The 18,907-nt window shown below is 39.5% G+C and overlaps 1 protein-coding gene across 1 annotated transcript in view; it reads left to right on the top strand.

Annotated features, from left to right (window-relative positions):
• Positions 1 to 17,188, top strand: part of gfra4b (GDNF family receptor alpha 4b) — a 56,600-nt gene extending 39,412 nt beyond the window's left edge. Inside the window, exons 2-8 of the mRNA XM_034542990.1 lie at positions 7,732 to 8,007; positions 9,048 to 9,128; positions 10,392 to 10,737; positions 11,520 to 11,629; positions 12,422 to 12,556; positions 16,284 to 16,444; positions 17,045 to 17,188. Coding sequence (XP_034398881.1) covers positions 7,732 to 8,007; positions 9,048 to 9,128; positions 10,392 to 10,737; positions 11,520 to 11,629; positions 12,422 to 12,556; positions 16,284 to 16,444; positions 17,045 to 17,188 — 1,253 coding nt within the window. The remainder of the gene's footprint in view (positions 1 to 7,731; positions 8,008 to 9,047; positions 9,129 to 10,391; positions 10,738 to 11,519; positions 11,630 to 12,421; positions 12,557 to 16,283; positions 16,445 to 17,044) is intronic.
• The last annotated feature ends 1,719 nt before the right edge of the window (positions 17,189 to 18,907 follow it).

Raw genomic sequence — 18,907 nt, 5'->3', positions numbered from 1 at the left:
AGATTTAATCTCCCACTTTAATCATTTCCACTCTGATCCGCCTGTTATAGATATGCACTGTTTGTACGCCAATATCGATATCGTGATATGAGACTAGAAATTGGATATTGTAAGATGGCATAATTATTGTCTTTTCCTGGCTAAAAGGCTGCATTATTGTCATGTTCTGAACTTTTTGACTTCTCACCAGACTGTTGTAGCTGTTCTGTCATTTGTGTTTACCCACTTAATCATCATATCCATATTACTCATCATTATTTATAAAATATCTCATTGTTTATATATATACTGTATATGTATATATATATATACACAAAATACACACATATGTGTGTATTTTCATAGCCATGATAGCACCGTGGCTCAATGGAATGGGAATGATGTTGGGTCGAACCACCACTTTAGTCCTGACTGAAATATCAAAACAACCATTAGATTGATTGTCATAACGATTTGTGCTGACAATCATGTTGCCCAGAGGATGAATCCTTATAACTAGTGATCCCCTGACTTTTCACCTCGAAGCACCAGAAGGTCAAGGAATATTGGATGGATTGCCATTTGGTAGAGACACTAATTTGCCTCTCAGAATGAAATGCAATCACTTTAATTGTCCTCTGCTCTATCGCTCTATCGTCATCTGCTCAGTATTTCAATTGGTTCAATACTTAATAACAAATATCTGCAAAATGACTCCAATCCACCTCAGCTGAACTTTGTGTTCAGCCCATCTGCTGTCGACTAAACTTTGAACATGGTAAACAGCATACCCGCTAAACATCAGCATGCTGAACCCTAGGCTGGCCGGGAAGCTCCTCCCCTACCCAGTTCTAACTGGATTTAGACCGAGACCGCTTGAACGGTGAGTCTCGGTCCGCTCACCGTTCAAGCGGTCTGATGTGAAAGCATACGGACCAACCCCAGGATTTTAGGGTCAGAGGTTTGTGATTTCAAAAAGCTAAACTATTAATACATCTATCTTCTTATTGCGAAATCTGAACAGGAAGGAATCTTATAATTGAGCTGTATATGGTCAAGTATATAACTAGAGATGAACTAATCAAATGGAACGTCAGTTTGAACATGAATTGGACCAGAACTACCCCCCCACCCCCCAACAGGTGTGAAAGAACCTCTTAACTGAACGCTTATGCCCGAGTCCTGTCAAAGCTGTCGCTGATCAGAGATTGATTAATGTCATAAATTAATTCATGCTCCTTTAAATCCCAAACTTAACCACCCACCTCCCTGCCTTTGCGAATGCTCTCATTTCCGAACGAAAGCTCAAACTGGTTTTCGATACAATGAGAACACACGCGCACACACACACACACACACACACACACACACACACACACACACACGCACACACGCACTTAATCTTTTGTTTACAATTCCCTCCATTCAGACAGCAGCCTTGCATTATGGGATCAATTTGTACGTTTGTGGGGGCTTTTCAAACTGCACAGCAAGAATGTAAAAAAAAACACACACACGGGAAAGAGAGATTTGAAATAAAACATGCCTTTGTACATGGTGAGAACATGGCAACATCATGCCTCTATAATGGGGAGAGATTAATAATAAACATATTTGTTAATTGTGACAACTAGATGCAAGTACATACAACATAATCAACAAGAGGCCGCTGAAGGAGTTAACGCTGCGACATTGGGTTTATTATCAATTCATTGCAGTGGATTTAGAGGAGCAGGCATATGCAATAGTGTGTATTTCTGGGAGCTGAGTGCCTGGAATTATGTATATTTGTTATTCACTGAAAAGTCACTTATTCACTTATTATTATGTTTGTGTCCATGTTTGGAGATGGGGAAAGCAGTGCGAGTTTGGTCTCAGCTTTCTATAAATTGGAAAACCTCTCCTCTCCGGCCAGAGCTCCTCTTAGGGAAAGCATTTGATTAAAGTCGAGGGTGATGGTGAAGGTTGAGGAGGGGAGATGGTTGTTAAGCAACTAAATGGGTTCAATTCAGGATTTGATGCTTTCTTGGAGACGCGAGATATCATTTTGAAAAATACAAGTTTTCAGGGCATTCAAAATACTCAATCATATTGGATCAAATGTGTTGTTCTCTGTATGCATTTTGACCTCTGAATTAAAGTTGTAATCCTTAAGATTTCAATCCTGGTAGATCTGGCGACACCCTTGGTTGCTGGGAACAGCAAGTGCAGTTCAATACGTCCTGTCGCTGTTCCGTCTTCTTCTGTTACTCCCTGCAAGCTGTAAAAGACCATCATCTCGTTTTAAACAGGCCTTTTCGATGACCAACTTTGGTGACTATTACATTGTTCTTTCTGTGACTGCTTTACAATAAAAGCCACCCCGGTTGAATGGTTTTACTATGAAACAGCAGCAGTCAGTAATGTTTGGATTGAATTAGCAGTAAAAAAAGCGTGGATACAACTGTGGGAGAGCAAACAGTAACAATGAGGCTGATACCAATGAGACAAACATCCTTGTGCTGGAAAAGGTGAGCTAACCCAGGTCTTTCCAACCATTGTGTACCACAATTTACTTCATAAAAACATTAAAATAAAAGAATTGATCTAACTTATATGGTAGGTTGTTGATTCAAAGAGTAATATATTTGGCCTATTAGCTTCCTGCTTGATTCGAGCAGGAAGCTAAGTGTGTAATTCCTGCATTAAAATGGCATATATGTAATTTTCTGAGTGAAGGTTGAACATAGCCACGGTTTGAAAAGGATCAACTGATTTAGAAGAAAACTTAATAGGTATATGTACCACATGTCTAACATAGTATGATTGAAGTGCTTCTCTTTTCAATACATTGAAGTTAAATTACTGTTCTTTTCTAGGTCCTTGTGCACTTTTAATTTGATGTCTAACATGAAGTATAAGTGGAGCTGACATCGTTTTATTTAGAATGCAGATGGATATTTTGCAGTCTAATTCAATCTACTCTGCTTTGATTTCTGAAAATTTGGACAAATTTTGTCCCATAAAAGCAAATGATGTTGTCTTACAGACAGCACCAATTTATCGAAAACAAATACAGGCTACATCTCTGCAAAGATGACATTGGTAAAACTGTTTATTTTCACTTATGCCAGTAACTTACATGTTGAGCTCCTAGAAGTTGTCACTGATAAAGCAAACTATGTAAGAAGGACATCTCACTTTCACAATATGATGAACTTCACTTTTCTCTCAAAGGCAAAGTGTTATAATTCAGGAGCTTAATGTGACCAGCAGGAGATCAATAAAGAATAAGCCACATTTATTATTCACTTGGATTTTTCATTAAAGTGTGTCACTTCTAACCCTTCACATTTAATTACTTTTTACAAGTGAATTAAAATGCTGGAGCACATTTACCAGTCCATACATGTATTTCTCCTATCAAAAAACCTTTTTCACTCAAGTTAATATTTCAAAAGGATACACATAAACTACAAAGGTGTAGTTTTTGAAGAAAAGATGTGAAAGATTAAAGATTATTTTACTGTGTAAATTGCTTGATACGCTGGAGAAGCAGAGGTGGCAAAAGGAACGTGAACTGAAGGAATATTAGTCAGAGTGATGATCAAATATATATATTCAAGATATAGAAATTCAGCATTAATTATTTCATTTGGCAAGACCTCCAACCAATGTGCACATATTTTTAGATTGCAGACAAACACAGTTAGTAACAAGCTGGTGAGAATAGTGGAGGTGAATGTTCCTCTGTAACTGCTGGATGTGTAAATAAGCAACTGCTTTGCTAACAAGTTTACTGTATCAACTTAAAAGGTGATAAATCAATGTTTTGTTGATCTGTAAACGGTGTTACTATAATTTCTTAAATTATCTCAACATTCGAAAACAAATACATACGGGCTTGAGTCTTGTTGGATGCTGCTCACTTTAAAGTGAGGCTAGTTTTAATCCAACAACCAATGCCAATCTTGCAGGAGCTGTATCGACATTATGAACATTTAATACCAGCGAACACCTATTTGCTATGTAAAGATTCTCCTTGCTTTGTTGACAGCCGGGCCGGCCGTGCGTACTTTTAGCTGGTTATTTAACTGCTCCGCACTGTGCTCATAAAGCGGTTACAGCTGATAACATGTAGCGTCCATCCTCTGGTTCCCCCTCGGGTAAACACTGTTGGCTGCGTCAGGACGTTCGCCTTAGTTTGCCCTGTTTGCAGGTTTGGCTTTGAGTCGTTGGGAGACGTTGAGAGGCAATCAAAATGCTGACAATCTCGGACCCTGCACCTTTAAAGAGCACTGAAACAAAGGTGATACTCATTAAGTGCACCAATAAATTACAATTTCCCTCCACAGCCTCACTGCTTTGTAGGTATATAAGAGTATGGGTTACATTCCAGCGGACTTCATTAAGTTTCATTTTCCATTTTATCTCTCCTGAAGTGGACCATTAAGCCGGTGCGCAAGGGTAACTGATCAGCTAATCTGCAAGTGATTTATGTGGCAGGGAAACTGAGGCCTTAACTGAGCCTCGGAACACATTGATTACTGACATGGTTAATTGGCTAAACCCACTGGTACATAGAGACGGGCTTATTGGAAATGTCAAATCAAGCGGCTCATTTGCATTCATGATGTATGGTGTCTATTCCAGCTTCTGCCCAGGCAGCACAAACTGCCACACATAGCAGGACGGGTCTGGGAACTCTGCCTTGAATTTGCAACAGACCATCTGGCCTTGGGTCGGACATTGCCGTTGGTTTATATATTTATTTATTTATTTATTCCCGGCGTTCCCACGCCAGTATTGAATGCATGTAGCTGACATGTGCTGCATAGAGGATGAGAGCGCCAATAACGCCTGATGTGAGTTCACCTGTGGGGTTTGAGTAAAGATCCACCTTTAAAAAAGGCACATATTATTGATGGAATGGTTAACAGAACGGGAAATATGTTTGTTTATTACTTTCTTTTTTCGGAGGATGCGTGTGTGTGTGTTTGTTTTGAAGATCAAAACGGAAGCTCAGACGAATTTGCCCAAGAAATACCTTAACTGTGAGCGGATGAAAGCAGCATGAAATAGAATATTTTTGACTTAACATCTAAACCGCATTACGGTAGAAAACAGAAAACAGTGATATGAGTTTAAAGTGTTTGAATAATGGGATCTTCTTAGCTTATTGTGGGTCATGCGTAGGAATTTGTTTTAGAATAACCTGAGAATACAAATTTAAATGACTTACTTTTAATTCTGATAACAATACTGCCATGTAGTTGTCTGATTTAATTGGACATACGTTGTGTAAAACAACATGAAAACACGTCATTTAAAAAAAAAAAAAAAAACTAAATGACAGCAGCGCTACAAAGAAAACTGAAAAATAAAAAAATTATAAAACCTACAAAAACAGCAAGAGAGGAAAGAGTCAAAAGAAGAGTGACAGCTCTTTAAAAGAATTATCCACCTCCACAGCAATTAACTCGAGCAAGGGTCTGTATTTAATGTGTGGCAAAAACGTCTCCAATGAAAATGTTACCCTGCTAATTGTTTCCATTTTTATGCCTGGGGTCAACATCTTGATGCTTATAATTATGTTTTTGTAAGAGCTCCTATTCCTGCATATTATTGTTCCCAGTTGGCTGCAATAGAGTCATTTTGTATTCATCCATCAGACCGCTTCATGTTCTGAGTTCTATCTTCTGGCTTATTACAGAAATGACACAACGTGCTTGTCAACATTGAACCAAAACCACAATCTTTTCCGACCTTAAACAAAAGGCTTTTGTTGCATAAACCGAACCACGGACAGGACTCAGGAGGCAAACCCTGAGACGACTTGACTCAAATTCAAGATACGCAGCAGGATTTGAAAGCCTCAGCAGTTAATTACATTTTTTAATTCAATACAAATATGCCTCCATGTGTCAGCTGTTGGCTAGATATAAGAACAAAGAGCCATAACATCATATAATGCAGTCATAATGTATTTCCATTTTGTCATCCCCCATGACTTTACTAAAAGGTATTCTATAATTACCAGTACAGTTAGTATAGACATGACTTAAATACATTTCCCTTTTCTCTATATCCCAAATGTTTACCCAAAGTATTTATCCATAACGGCCAGCGATGCACAAGAAATACCAGCAGCTCCCATCTCACCAGCTGTTGTGTTGGCTCACTGAGATTGAGTTCAATAAACTGAAATGGAACTGGGCTTTTCACCACAGCAGCAGATGAATACATCTATGAGTCTTTCACTCGTTCTCTGTGCATTCTGTACACAACACACAATATTCAAGTTCTCTGGATCACCGAATAGACTTGCAGCTGAACTTGACTCATGACAATGTGAGTCAGTCAGAATCAATGAGAGCATGGTTCCACATTGGTATATGTCTGCCTCTTCAGCTGACATTAAAAACCCAAGGTTTCATAACTGCGAGAAATTAGTAAGAGTAGTTCCAGAAATTCAGTCAAGAGTGAAGAAGCATGTTATCATTGAAATAAACTAGAGCTTAGTTATTATCAATTTAATATAAGTCATGGGTTAGGATACTTTGATAAAACAGCTCATAAGAAAAATGTTTTCATTAAGTTAAGGTTAAAAAAAAATAAAAAATCTTGATAAGAGTAATGCTATAAATGTGCACCACCGACAAATCAGTTGATCTGCGTTATACAACAGTCTGTGTTTGTGTTTTTAAATACAAAGAGAAAAGGCTGCAGTCCTTCCTTTGGCCAATATTTCAACTGTCACTTTCTTCTCCTCCAATTGTAAAATATGTGGTTAAATAATTTATTTGAATGAGTTTGAAGGGCTTTTCTTTATTCTACTTCACCAGCCGCTAGCTCAGGCAGCTGTGGCTCAGGAGGTAGAACTGGTCGTCCACGGGGTTGGTGGTTCGGTCTCCAGCGCCTCCAGACACTAAACCCAAATTTCCCCCGACGGTTGGCCAGCACCACGCATGGTAGCTCACTACCATCAGAGTGTGTGTGAATGGTTGAATCAGAGGCATATTGTAAAGCAATATATTATTACCATTTATCAGCTTCTACGTTTTCTAATTAGCACTAAACAGTGCATTTGATGAAAATGTCTTTAGTTCTGCAGGTATCTGGCAATAAACCAACGTGTTGGACACATTAAAACCTGATGGAACCTGACGGAAAAACAATAAATCTCAACCTCTTAAAAAGTTGAGGGGATCACTAAAGTCACAAGGATTTATCCTCTGGGGACAATGAATAACCAATGTCATTGCAATCCATCCAGTATGTGTTGGGTTTATCTTTGTCTGGAACCAAGAGGTTGATAGACAGATTGACATTGCCATCCCTAGAGCTAGTCTGCTACCGTGCCTAAAACCATGAAATACAAAACCAGACAGTAAATCTTTCTTGATCGGCCCTCCTCCTGAACACAGTGGACTCTAGAACGTCCATCACACATAATATTGTGGATTCCCTCTCAGAGTTTCACTCAACTTAAGATGCATGATGCACCTCAAGTTCTGAAGCAACAGTTCCCTTGGCTGTTGTGAGAGGAGCGCTGTAATGACACCGGCAGGAGAATCTCACCTGTTTCAGACTTACACAATAAGCCGCCCAGCTGATTTAACCTAATCCTTTCTTATTCCTGACATTTGTGTCACACTTCAGTAGACTTCTCCTCTATTCTTTTGTTCCATCTCATCTTTACACCTCAACTGCCATCGCAAACCGCCCTCATCTTTCTGCTTATCTGCTGTGCTCTGGTTGTCTCTCTCACAGCTCTGTTGGAGGTTATCCTGGCCGGCAGAGACTGCTTGGTGGCTGGAGACTCGTGCTCGAGTGATGAGACTTGTAGTCCACGCCTGCGGACTTTGCGTCAGTGTGTGGCGGGCAACGGCAGCGTGAAGCTGGGGCCCGGTGCCAGGAGCCAGTGTGCCAATGCAGTGTCCGCCCTGCTGTCCAGCCCCTTGCATGGCTGCCAGTGTAAACGGGGCATGAAAAAGGAGAAGAACTGCTTGAGCATCTACTGGAGTCTTCATCAGTCCATCATACATGGTCAGTGCAGACTGAATAGCACTTGTCTGTATGTGTATAATTAAAAACTTGTGTTGTATTCTCATTCATTAGCTGAAGAACCACAGGGTGTTTCAATAATAAAGATGTGAATAAAAGGCAGACTTTTATCTGGTTATAAATTAGAGGTGTAACAGACCACCTATTTCATGATACGTGCGGTACGCTTGTTGACACAGTTTAACGTTTAAACAGTGAAGTAAAGTTTTTACTGACCGACAGTATTCAGTAAAATATGCGATCAGGACATCGGCGATATCCAATAACGTTACACTGTAAACAAACAGTCTGTGTTGAAAATAATGAATTGACCGCAGGAGAAGGAAAGTTACGTTGTTCAGTGAAGTTGAGTATTGGGCGTAAGGCGTAGGTACATTATAACGATATCATGATGTGTTAAAATGTAATCTCGTAAAATGTAGTGTTAAATAAATGCAGTTGTTTGAAGGAGATAATTTTACAACAACATCAATAGATACTGGACCTGTTTATCTTTTTAACACTTGCTCTGTGCAGCTAATAATACATCATTAAAATTACTAATGACAAGATTTGTTTTAATCAAACATACAATCTTTTATTTCCTTGTCATTTGAATTCTGAACACAATAAATTACTACAAGTAAAGGGATAACATTTAGAATTGTTTATGGTTTACAATGACTTCAGAGTCGTAGAGTTTCAAACAAAAGAAATTGCCTGGAGCCTTGCATACCAGCTGCTACAATCAAACAACAAAGGGATCCGTGTCTGCCATTATGTATCATCGATGATCTGCAATTAGTATTGGCCTCAAAACAAAAAAAGTGATCAGGGATCTTTTTTCTTTTGTGCTGATTCGATCTGTGATCCGATCCGAGAGTTTAACGATCCGTTGCACCACTAGTATACATTATAATTTAGTTGACTGCAGTCTCAAGGGGTTAAATCAAAAAAATATGTGTGATATATATGAGGTATGTATTGTTTCATATAGTTTAAATGAATTGTGATGAACAGCAGTGTTTCTATTATTCTTTCAGGGCTCAACCTGGTGGAGAGTTATCCCTATGAGACGGTGCATAAGGATTACGACTACGTCCGCTTGGCCTCTATTACAGCCGGCAAGTTCACTGACCTTCATTAATTTTCACCTTATTTTATACAATTTTACCCTTTGAATAAGTCCTGTTCGAGCACGAATACATGACTCAAAGAAAATAGAGATCCTCTGTTTTCTTTAGACACATTTACACAAATATTATCATTCATCTGAACACAATTCCAGCATCCAGAACTATATTGTGGGATGGCATCCTTATTCATTTGCACCACCGTCCATGAATATTAATGCCGGCACTTTTCTAAACTCCTAACTTAATAATAAAATATCCTCAAGTCTTGACTTCTTTCGTTTAGCCTCCGGAAAAAAACCCAATGCAATCTCATAGAATTAAAACATTCAATGTTATGGTAATTGTTTGTTCATGGTTACAAGAAAAACAAGGAATGAAAAAGTGACTTGCATTAGAATATTTATGTGCATATGTAGGCTATATATAAGTATATATCTACTAATCCGACCAGAACAATAATGTTACAAAACGGCAGAAGTTACAAAACTGCAGAAAAAAACTGGTGACTCATCTCTGAAGCTCAAAGTCAGCCTGTTGCTCATTTCCAAGGCAACATGTACACAAAAGGTCCATTCAGAAGCTGCCACACGGAGGACCAGGGTTCGCGCTCACGCCCCCAACAAAAAAAACAGGAAGTTGTCTTCTTGTTTTCATTGCAGATCACGCGACACTAGCTTGACTCAAGTCACACTTGTCATTACATTTGACTTTAAAGATTTGTTTAGGCATTTCCTGAATCGTATAGAAATCAGCTTTTGTTTTACTCTCTCATTGAGAGGCGAAGTCCCTCCCCTTCCAGCACATACTAGTTTAGAGTTGAAGTAGGCAGCCGTCATGACAAGTTTGATCAGAAGGATGGAGAGGCGTGGCCCCGGTTCTTGTGCTAGCATTAGAATAATGCAAAGAATATATTTGCGTCCTTATTTTCATTTTAAGAAATTGTTTACTTTTCAAAGCCTAGAAATAGAAACCACACTCCTCTCCTAATACTCATTTTGTTATTCTGGTCGTCAGGAAATGAGCCGACATTCTTTGTTCAGATACACTTCCACTTTCCACTTTCCAAACTACCGATCTCAACTGTTGAACCTCTTACAAAGACACATCTCAGCATGTTGAATAAAAAAACTTGAGTACATACCACAGGTCACATACGCTCTTACGCACATAAACGTATCATCTTTCCTGCTCTGTCGGTATTATGTTTCCACTGATATCCACGCTTATCTTTGACCTTACTTCTATCCACAGACTCAGATGTTGGCATGACAACTGTGAATCGCTGCCTGGATGCGGCCAAGGCTTGCAATGTGGATGACTTGTGCCAGAAGCTCCGCACAGAATATGTCTCAGCTTGCATCAAACCCACTGCCAAGTCCGGCCTGTGCAATCGGCTTAAATGCAACAAGGCTCTGCGCAGGTTCTTTGACCGCGTCCCGGCCGACTACACGCACGAGCTGCTCTTCTGCCCCTGTACGGACACAGCATGCGCAGAGCGACGAAGGCAGACGATTGTACCCAGCTGCTCCTATGAAAGCGTGGAAAAGCCCAACTGCATTACACAGATGAGGATCTGCAAAGCTGACTATGTGTGCAGGTTAGAAGGGAGCGAAATGGTAGCTTTTAATTGGCTCCCAATCATTTCAAAAGGCAGTCTTTCTCTCGTGTCTGTAACAGATATTAAAGTTATTTCTCACTTAGCCACTTGGTCCCTTAAGGATACGATAACATATTGCTGCAATATGATCGTAATCCCCCGTTTTGTATGGCTTAATGAACTCTTTCTTTTTTAAAGTATCCCAAATCAGCCAAGGCAATGTTTAATTACTCCCAGTGTATTCAAGTACTCCATGGGCATAGGTATTAAATATACACACAATACATATTTGGACCAGTGCTGTTTAGTATTATGGCTCTTTGAAACCAAATAAACAGGCAACCAATCAACAAAATGGCCCACTGTTTCGCCCTAAAGCTTTCTACCACCATTGGTTAGAACACCCCAGAGAGCCAGTTGGAATAACACATTAAATATTTAGCACAGATAAAGAGCCAGATGGATCAGAGTTATCGCTCATTGCTATCTCTGGTCATGGCCATTATTTTTCACAGCCCCATTACACTCAGAAGGCTTCACTAATGATCCCAGGTCTGGTGGATGAAATATATTACTCTTTCTATCACTTTCACATTACAGTCCAATGCTTTCAGTCTTCACCACGTCCAACAATATTTCTTTATGTCATAGGGGCAAACTCTAAATTAAATTAAAGTTAGCGCAGAAATAAAGAATACAAAAAAGGAACCAGCTAACTTTTTAGATAAAACAATACAGTGAGCCATCATGATCTTGCTAACGACTGCCCGTTTATTTTCTAGGTCTCGCCTGGCGCAGTTCCAGTACGACTGTGAACCCTCCGAAACGTCTGCCAATGGCTGCATGCAAGGGAACTATGGAGCCTGTCTCCTCGCCTACACAGGGCTCTTAGGTTGGTGCACACCTGTGAGGCGATACACCGGAAGCACAGAAAGGGAAAATGGAAACATATAATTAACAGATGCAAGAAGAAAGAGATTTAAAGAAAGTTATGCACCCACCGTATGCCGCAGCAACAAAGAGGCAGGAATGAGAGAAAGCTAGCAAGAGAGACGATTAATAAACAGGTTAAGAGTGAGTGGGAGAATAAAATTAAACTTCTAATTCTAAACCAAGACAAAAGTTCAACATGGTAGGATAAAGAAGCATAAACATATCTCAACACAGAAAAACAGAGGTTTTTTATACAATGTGAGGTGCGTTTAATTTGTTTTATAACAGTCTGTAAAAAAAGAACATCCACTTCTTTTCTTCACACTGGAGAGAGAAGCTAACCTAATGCATTTCAAGAACCTCAAATGACGCCCTTCAGCACAAACATACACTTGGCATTTTCATTCCTGCCTTGTATTTATTAAAGCACTTGAAATCACACCTCCACTATGTTGAAGGGGAAAAACAGCCGAAGAAAAAGAAAAAGAAATCTCAACGCCAGAGACCATGACTATGACCTAAAATAGAGAAAACTGGAGTATTCGCCAGAATCTCTCTCTTGTATCAAACGACTCAGCGCACAGCCGAGTCTAATAGAATGAAACTAGAATATGATTAACCTTGTGCATCAGGTCAGTTTAGGAAATACAGTGTCCATTAAAGTGTCAGATAATAAAGCATTACAGTGCACCAACTCAAAAGGAAAATTAATATTTAATACTGATTGAGGCCTGGTGCGTTCTCTCCGCAGGAAGCACGATAACTCCCAACTATGTCGACAACTCAACGTCCAGTGTGGCCCCGTGGTGCTCCTGCTTGGCCAGTGGGAGCCGGAGAGAAGACTGTGATAATTTCCTTGGATACTTCAATGACAACATCTGTCTCCGTGAGTCTCACTCAATGTCCTGAAATGTACCAACACAGGTTTTTGGGGGAGGAGTTGTGTTTGTTTAGAGCCGTTATGAGTGAGTTCTTTTTTTTTGTTTTTGCTTCACTCCAGACGTCTTTATGTTGATTTTTTTTTTTTTTTTACTCAGTTGCTGAAAAAAAAAGAGTCTCTTGACAGGAAAACTAGGCCAACAGCAATGAGACACCAACCATTTCAAAGTGTACTGTAAAATACAGTTTCTCTTCAGCTCCAAGGACACAAACTGCATCATCAGATGGCATCGATAAACAGATTGTTCCACTAATATATTATATGACAGTCTACTCAGACCTCGACCTTTTATCACACTAATGGTTATATTTTACAATTCAGCATTCAATTACAACTTGTATGTGTGTTGACCTACAGTTGTCAGTTACCTTGGAATCGCATGTCTGTGACTTTGATTCCTCTAATCCATGCTTTCAGACAGTTGTGCATGTTCACTGACCTAACGCCGTACGCAAACTGCATCGTGTTTCAGTTCGTTGAGGGGGGACAATGCTACGTTGTGATAACAAAAAATTGGTGTTTAAATTTAGCAGCAGGAAAGCTGGTTGTTAGCTGTCAGTCCTGCTTGGCTGAATAAAAGAGCTAAGAGCTAAGAGCTAACAGCTAACAGCTAACGTTAACAGAAGTTTTAATGACTTGTGATGATTTGTTCAAGCTTTATTCAGTAAAGATTTCTTTTGGCTCGAATTAATTAAAACCTTATTTTTAAGTGTTCAAATGTAATCTTGTCAAATTTAATTTGAATAAACATGAATTATTACAGTTGTTTGAAGGAGATGTTTTCACAGCCATATAATGGATTTATGAGCAATTTAAACTTAATTAAAACAAATAGTGCCAAGAATTCATTTTTAATCAAAGCAAATATTCAAATAAAAATACAATCATGAATATATAAATATATATTAAAAAACAAAATCCACCGACCAGCATCCCTTACTCCCAATCTAACTACTTAACAAGATATGTCTCATATGTTTAATCCACACAAAACCAAATTGTACAGTGAGAAAAGTTTCAGTTTCACGGTAGGTTGTGTGACAATTTCTTGACCGAGAGCTTTAAAAAAAATGTCAAATCTTTCAATTTTATAAAATTTTTTAGACATTGTCCAGACTAGAAATATGAGCCAAGGAGCAACTTTTTTTGTTTATGCTGCATATATTTACATAACCTGAGATGAAAAAGTAAGCATATGTTTGCTTTCAGTCTTAGTGTAAATATAGCAGAGTAAATTCAATTTTCAGTTTATTTTATATAGGCCAATATCACAAATTACAAATTTGCCTCAGAGGGCTTTACAATCTGTACACATACGACATCCCTGTCCCAGGACCTCACATCGGATCAGGAAAAACTCCCCAAAAATAACCTTTGACAGGGAAAAAAGGGAAGAAACCTTCAGGAGAGCAACAGAGGAGGATCCCTCTCCCCGGATGGACAGAAGCAATAGATGTCATGTGTACAGAATGAACAGCATTTACAAAGTTACATAAACACATTACATGAATATGGCAATGTATGAATGGAACTCCAATCCATGAAACAGAAGGAGGTAGAGAGGAGGGGGCGGGGCATCAGCAGGGCCAAGGTGGGAGGCCGGCTCACCAGGCATCAGACACCTCCAGGTCCAATGGACCCTATGAGACGTGAAGTCACAACGACTCCGGGGAGGAAGCAGAGTTAATAAGGTGCAATGGAGAGATGTAAATTCATCCATAAGGAGAGAGAGTAAACAGGTATATAAAGAAAATCCCATCACTGAAGAGCTGAAACTACAACGTTCCACAAATACCTCAGGTGCTTGTTTGGTTTTCTATGGTTTCATATAATTTCCCCATGCTGCTGGTACAGCCAGAGTAATTTAATCATGACATGAAATACAGGAAAAGCGTTCCCTAATCAGAATAATGTGTAGTGATGACCTGCAACAGGGGACATAAAAACAAAGTTGATATGAAAAGCAAAGGAAATAACTTCTGTGATAGACAAAAGTGACAGGACAGAGCCGTTGGGATGCAGAGAGACAGATGTTTCCCAGCATGCCCAAACGACCCCAGAGTGAGATGTATGTCGATTTAACAGTATACTCTCTCTCTCTCTCTCTCTCCTGGGTGTTCAGTCACTTCTTAGGTAATTATAAGTTAGCTGGCCTTCTAATTGTTCACTAATTGTATATTTATTGAATCTCCTCCTGATGTACTTTCTTTTTTACTGACCCGTCACTAAAGCTACTAATAAACATAATCTTGCTGGTAAATTGTTCAGAACATCCTATTATTATTGACTGACGTCATTAGATGCAACGTCGGGCAATCACCAAAGTCACACATTACCTCAGGGTCCAAAATTGACTTTTTGGTCTATCTGCCAAATGTACAGGCCGAAACATTTTTCAACTGTACACAAAACTGCACGAGATATGATTAAAAACAACCTTAAAAATAACAAGCAGGTTTTATTTTTCTAGTACCTGTGGCAAACACCGCAGCTTATTGTATTGGCATTGCCGTCATTCAAAAAACAATCTCATCTCTCCTCACCCCCTTGTCTACTCCAGCAAAGAGTCTTTACGGTACTGAGCTCATACGTGTAAACGTCACAGGCTGGCTGCTCGGCCAACGGGAAACCCCGCCAGGCCAAAATATTTTAATATTTTTTTTAATGCAATAACAGCAAGAGTGTCTGTTATGTAAGCTGCTAAAGTCAGTTGAACAAGTCAAGCGAAGAGAACGTCGTCAGTAGCAGTTCGGTTGGGTCTCGTTAGGATTTTTATCAATACTAGTACTCTTATCAACACTTGTATAGGTTCTTTTTTTATATACATATTGTGAGAAAAAATACAATTAAGAAAAGGATCAACATTTCTTTAATATTATTGTATGCATACAGCCCAAGTGTTAGATCATCCTTAATGATCATCCCAATTAAGAAAAGGATCAACATTTCTTTAATATTCTTGTATGCAAACAGCCCAAGTGTTAGATCATCCTTAATGATCATCCCAATTAAGAAAAGGATCAACATTTCTTTAATATTCTTGTATGCATACAGCCCAAGTGTTAGATCATCCTAAATAATCCAGAAGTTCAACATGGTTGTCTTGTAATTTAGTGCATCTTCTGCCTTGTTTCCTAATGCTCATTCTCTTCTTCACATTTCTATTATGACCTCTGCTCTGCAGAGTGAATAATTAATGGTCCTCATAATTGACGAGCACATATCAATGAACCTGTACACACAATGAGTATCTTTGCTTGGTGTGTGCGTCGAGATGAATCTTTGGCAAGTCTTTCCTCGAGCGCCGGGCCGAGAAAAGATACAGAGAGAGGTCTCAGAGTGGTTTGGCCAGGGCAAACGGTCTATGAGTTAATGAGGTCGATGTGGAGAGGCAGGTGCAGTTTGGATAGGCTACTTGAAGAGAATACTGAGTATTTTATGTTTTATTTTTTTCTCTCTCTCTCTCTCTCTTGCCTCTGCTGACCAAATCCAAACTATAGCTCTGGCCAAGCATACACGCTCATGAAAGATGTACAACTCAGAACCTGAGGCATCTGTCGTGATTCAATATTACACGAGTGGAACCCGTACAGAAATAAGACGTTGCTGAAGTTTGACAACTGTTTTTATTCGTTTGTATTTCTTTTAATTGCTATATTGTCGAATGTTTCAGGTAATGCTCTTGAGGCGTTTGGAAGTGAATCAGACCAGCAGCCAACCGTCAGCCAGTCCAGTACACCCGGCCACAGCAGCAGAGAAAGCAGGAGCACCGCATCTCCACCAGACACCATAGAAACGATGAAGAACATTCTGGATACAATAATACCAACACAGGTTTGCAGCTTTTATTACTACGGTTGGATTTTCCATCTGACGATTATATTTTTTCTAATTATTTTTGATGGACTTGTGTTCGTAGAAGGATGAGACAATTCCAGTGTAAACTGATGTAGTTTTAAAAAAAAAATTGTATTCCTCACCTGTTCCTAATAGTTGCCTGAACTGTTGTCTGCCATCCAGTCTTTTTTCTTACCAGCACTTAAATTGGAACAGTAAGGTTAATCCATGGCACTTTAAAGACCACCTATATGTACATCTTCCAAGCTGGGAAAAAAGTCCAATGTGTACATGGCTATGTTTCTCGGCCTAGACTTGGAAATAATTTCTGACTATGATCATCTAAACCTACACAGTGACCATCTCATAAAACAAAAGCATTGTGTAGTCAGACTGTTACCGTTGCCCTGTTTTTAATCCTGACCTTCAGAGCTGAAATGAACCCCGACACAAATTATCATCAGTCTGCTTTTCTACAATGAGTTATGATAATTACCTGAAACGCAAAGGGCTGTTTGAAAAACACTTTAATATCATCAAGATTGGACTATCCAAAAAAAAGAGTGGCCATAAAATGATCTATTTCTCTCCTGCTAGGCCCTGGGAAACGAACTACTTGTGGGCCAGTCCACCCTGTCATCCAACAGCCTCTCAAACTCTGCTTCACCTCCCAGCTTATTGCTTCAAGCTGCCTTCAGCCTTCTGTTGTTGCTCCTTCATCTGCTCAACAATGGACACTAAAGACTGCAGGGGAGCGTGCTGACGACCTTCCGAGTACCAAGCAGATGGGAGGACCAGTCGGTTCAGGGGAAAATGGACCGTGCGGCGTTACTGCTCCAACTAAACATGTACAGCAATTCTGTTTCTCTATTTTTGTGTCTAAGTGGTCCAGTTCCACCTGCCGGTGTTCTCACTCAGACTGTGGGAGGCCTCCGTAGAGCGATGCCAGTCTGTACATTTGTACATTGTCGTTGCAACCAAACCAAGCCGAAACGAAGTCAGAGTGTCGCTTTTGTGGAATAACGCAGCTCTAAGCTATTCAACTGTATCCATTTTCAAGAGTTATTATGTAAATATACTGCAGATATGTATGATACAAAAAGACAGTACCCTTGAACATTTGTATGGTCAACAGAAGCTCTATTTGCAATAGTGTAAGGGAAAATGGTCGTCGTAAACCAGTGAAATGTGTGTCTTCTCTGTTTTCAGCAAACAGCATGATTGGAAAGCTTCTGGAGTAAATGGGGCTTTAATATCACTTTCTTCAAGTGACTGAAAGAGAAACATACAGGAATTGTGGCGACACAGAGAGACTGAATAGAGCTCCTTTTGCTCAGACGTCCAGGACAAACACTATCATTCTTACATGTCCAGCAGCACCATCTAGAAAACATGTGGCAAGCAGAGTACACAAGATAAACGTTGGCGTTAATTGTCCTCTCCATCAAGACTGTTGCCCGTTGTCAAACTATCTCACACCCACTTTATTTGTTCCTGCTCAAGCTCCAGTAGGCGTTCATAGACAAATAGTCCTGGATCTCTAGACAAGCGTTTGGACTGGAAAGGAAATAATCAGAAAAGAAGTAACATTCTTACCTGTAGCTGCTGTACTATGTGTTTGTGAGCGTAATACCCTTTTATTTCTCACTGTGTCCAGTGAACATTGCTCCGGCGCTCTGAGTGTTTCTGCCAGAGAGGGAAGTGAAGGATTTTACTTATTGAGAGATGCCAACTGCAGCCCGTTTGAAATGAGACAGTTATGAATGATTCAGTATTTTCTGTTGTGGGAACGTGCCAGTGAAATTATGAGCAGGACCAGAGGTGCTGCAAATAAAGGTTCTCAGATCATTACGTTTACATATTAGCATCAATCCACCTTTTTTCTTAAATGACAAATGCTTTGTTTGGGGGCGGCTCAGGTACGTCGTCTGAGGAGACAGAAGCCTAACAACCGGAATACATGTTCACCTAAACTGCCACTCACATGACTTCCACAGTACTAGCATAATGCAGCAATTTATGACTGAAGATCTTCCCTCAAACTGATCTGTCTCACTAAAAGCTCATCAGCCACTTCACTTCAGAACTACTGAACTTATATCTTGCTTTTCTGGATCTCAAATTAAGTTGTTTAAAAGGCAATAGAAACTAATTTCACCCCTTAAAGTCGTACATTTTTATTTATCCCTTACACAACAACTTCAACTATTTTTAGCATTAAAGCTGCAGCACAGGCAGCAAAAACTATCCTGGAATTATGGACAGGAGTAGCACTGTGACTGCAAGAAAGAGTTGTCAGTTTCACTTGTTTCTGCTTACACCCAGAAGGTAAAGTGATGACTTTAAGTGGCTAATTTGTCCCCCTGAACCCTGCACTGTTTCATTGTTCATCTTGCCTTTTGTTAGCTGTAAAGAAATAATTAACAAATCAAGTCTGGATAAATAAAGCCTTGATTGTAA

This window comes from Cyclopterus lumpus, chromosome 10, assembly GCF_009769545.1.
Source record: "Cyclopterus lumpus isolate fCycLum1 chromosome 10, fCycLum1.pri, whole genome shotgun sequence".
NCBI classification, from domain to species: Eukaryota; Metazoa; Chordata; class Actinopteri; order Perciformes; family Cyclopteridae; genus Cyclopterus; species Cyclopterus lumpus.
This window is presented reverse-complemented; position numbering and strand designations above follow the sequence as displayed.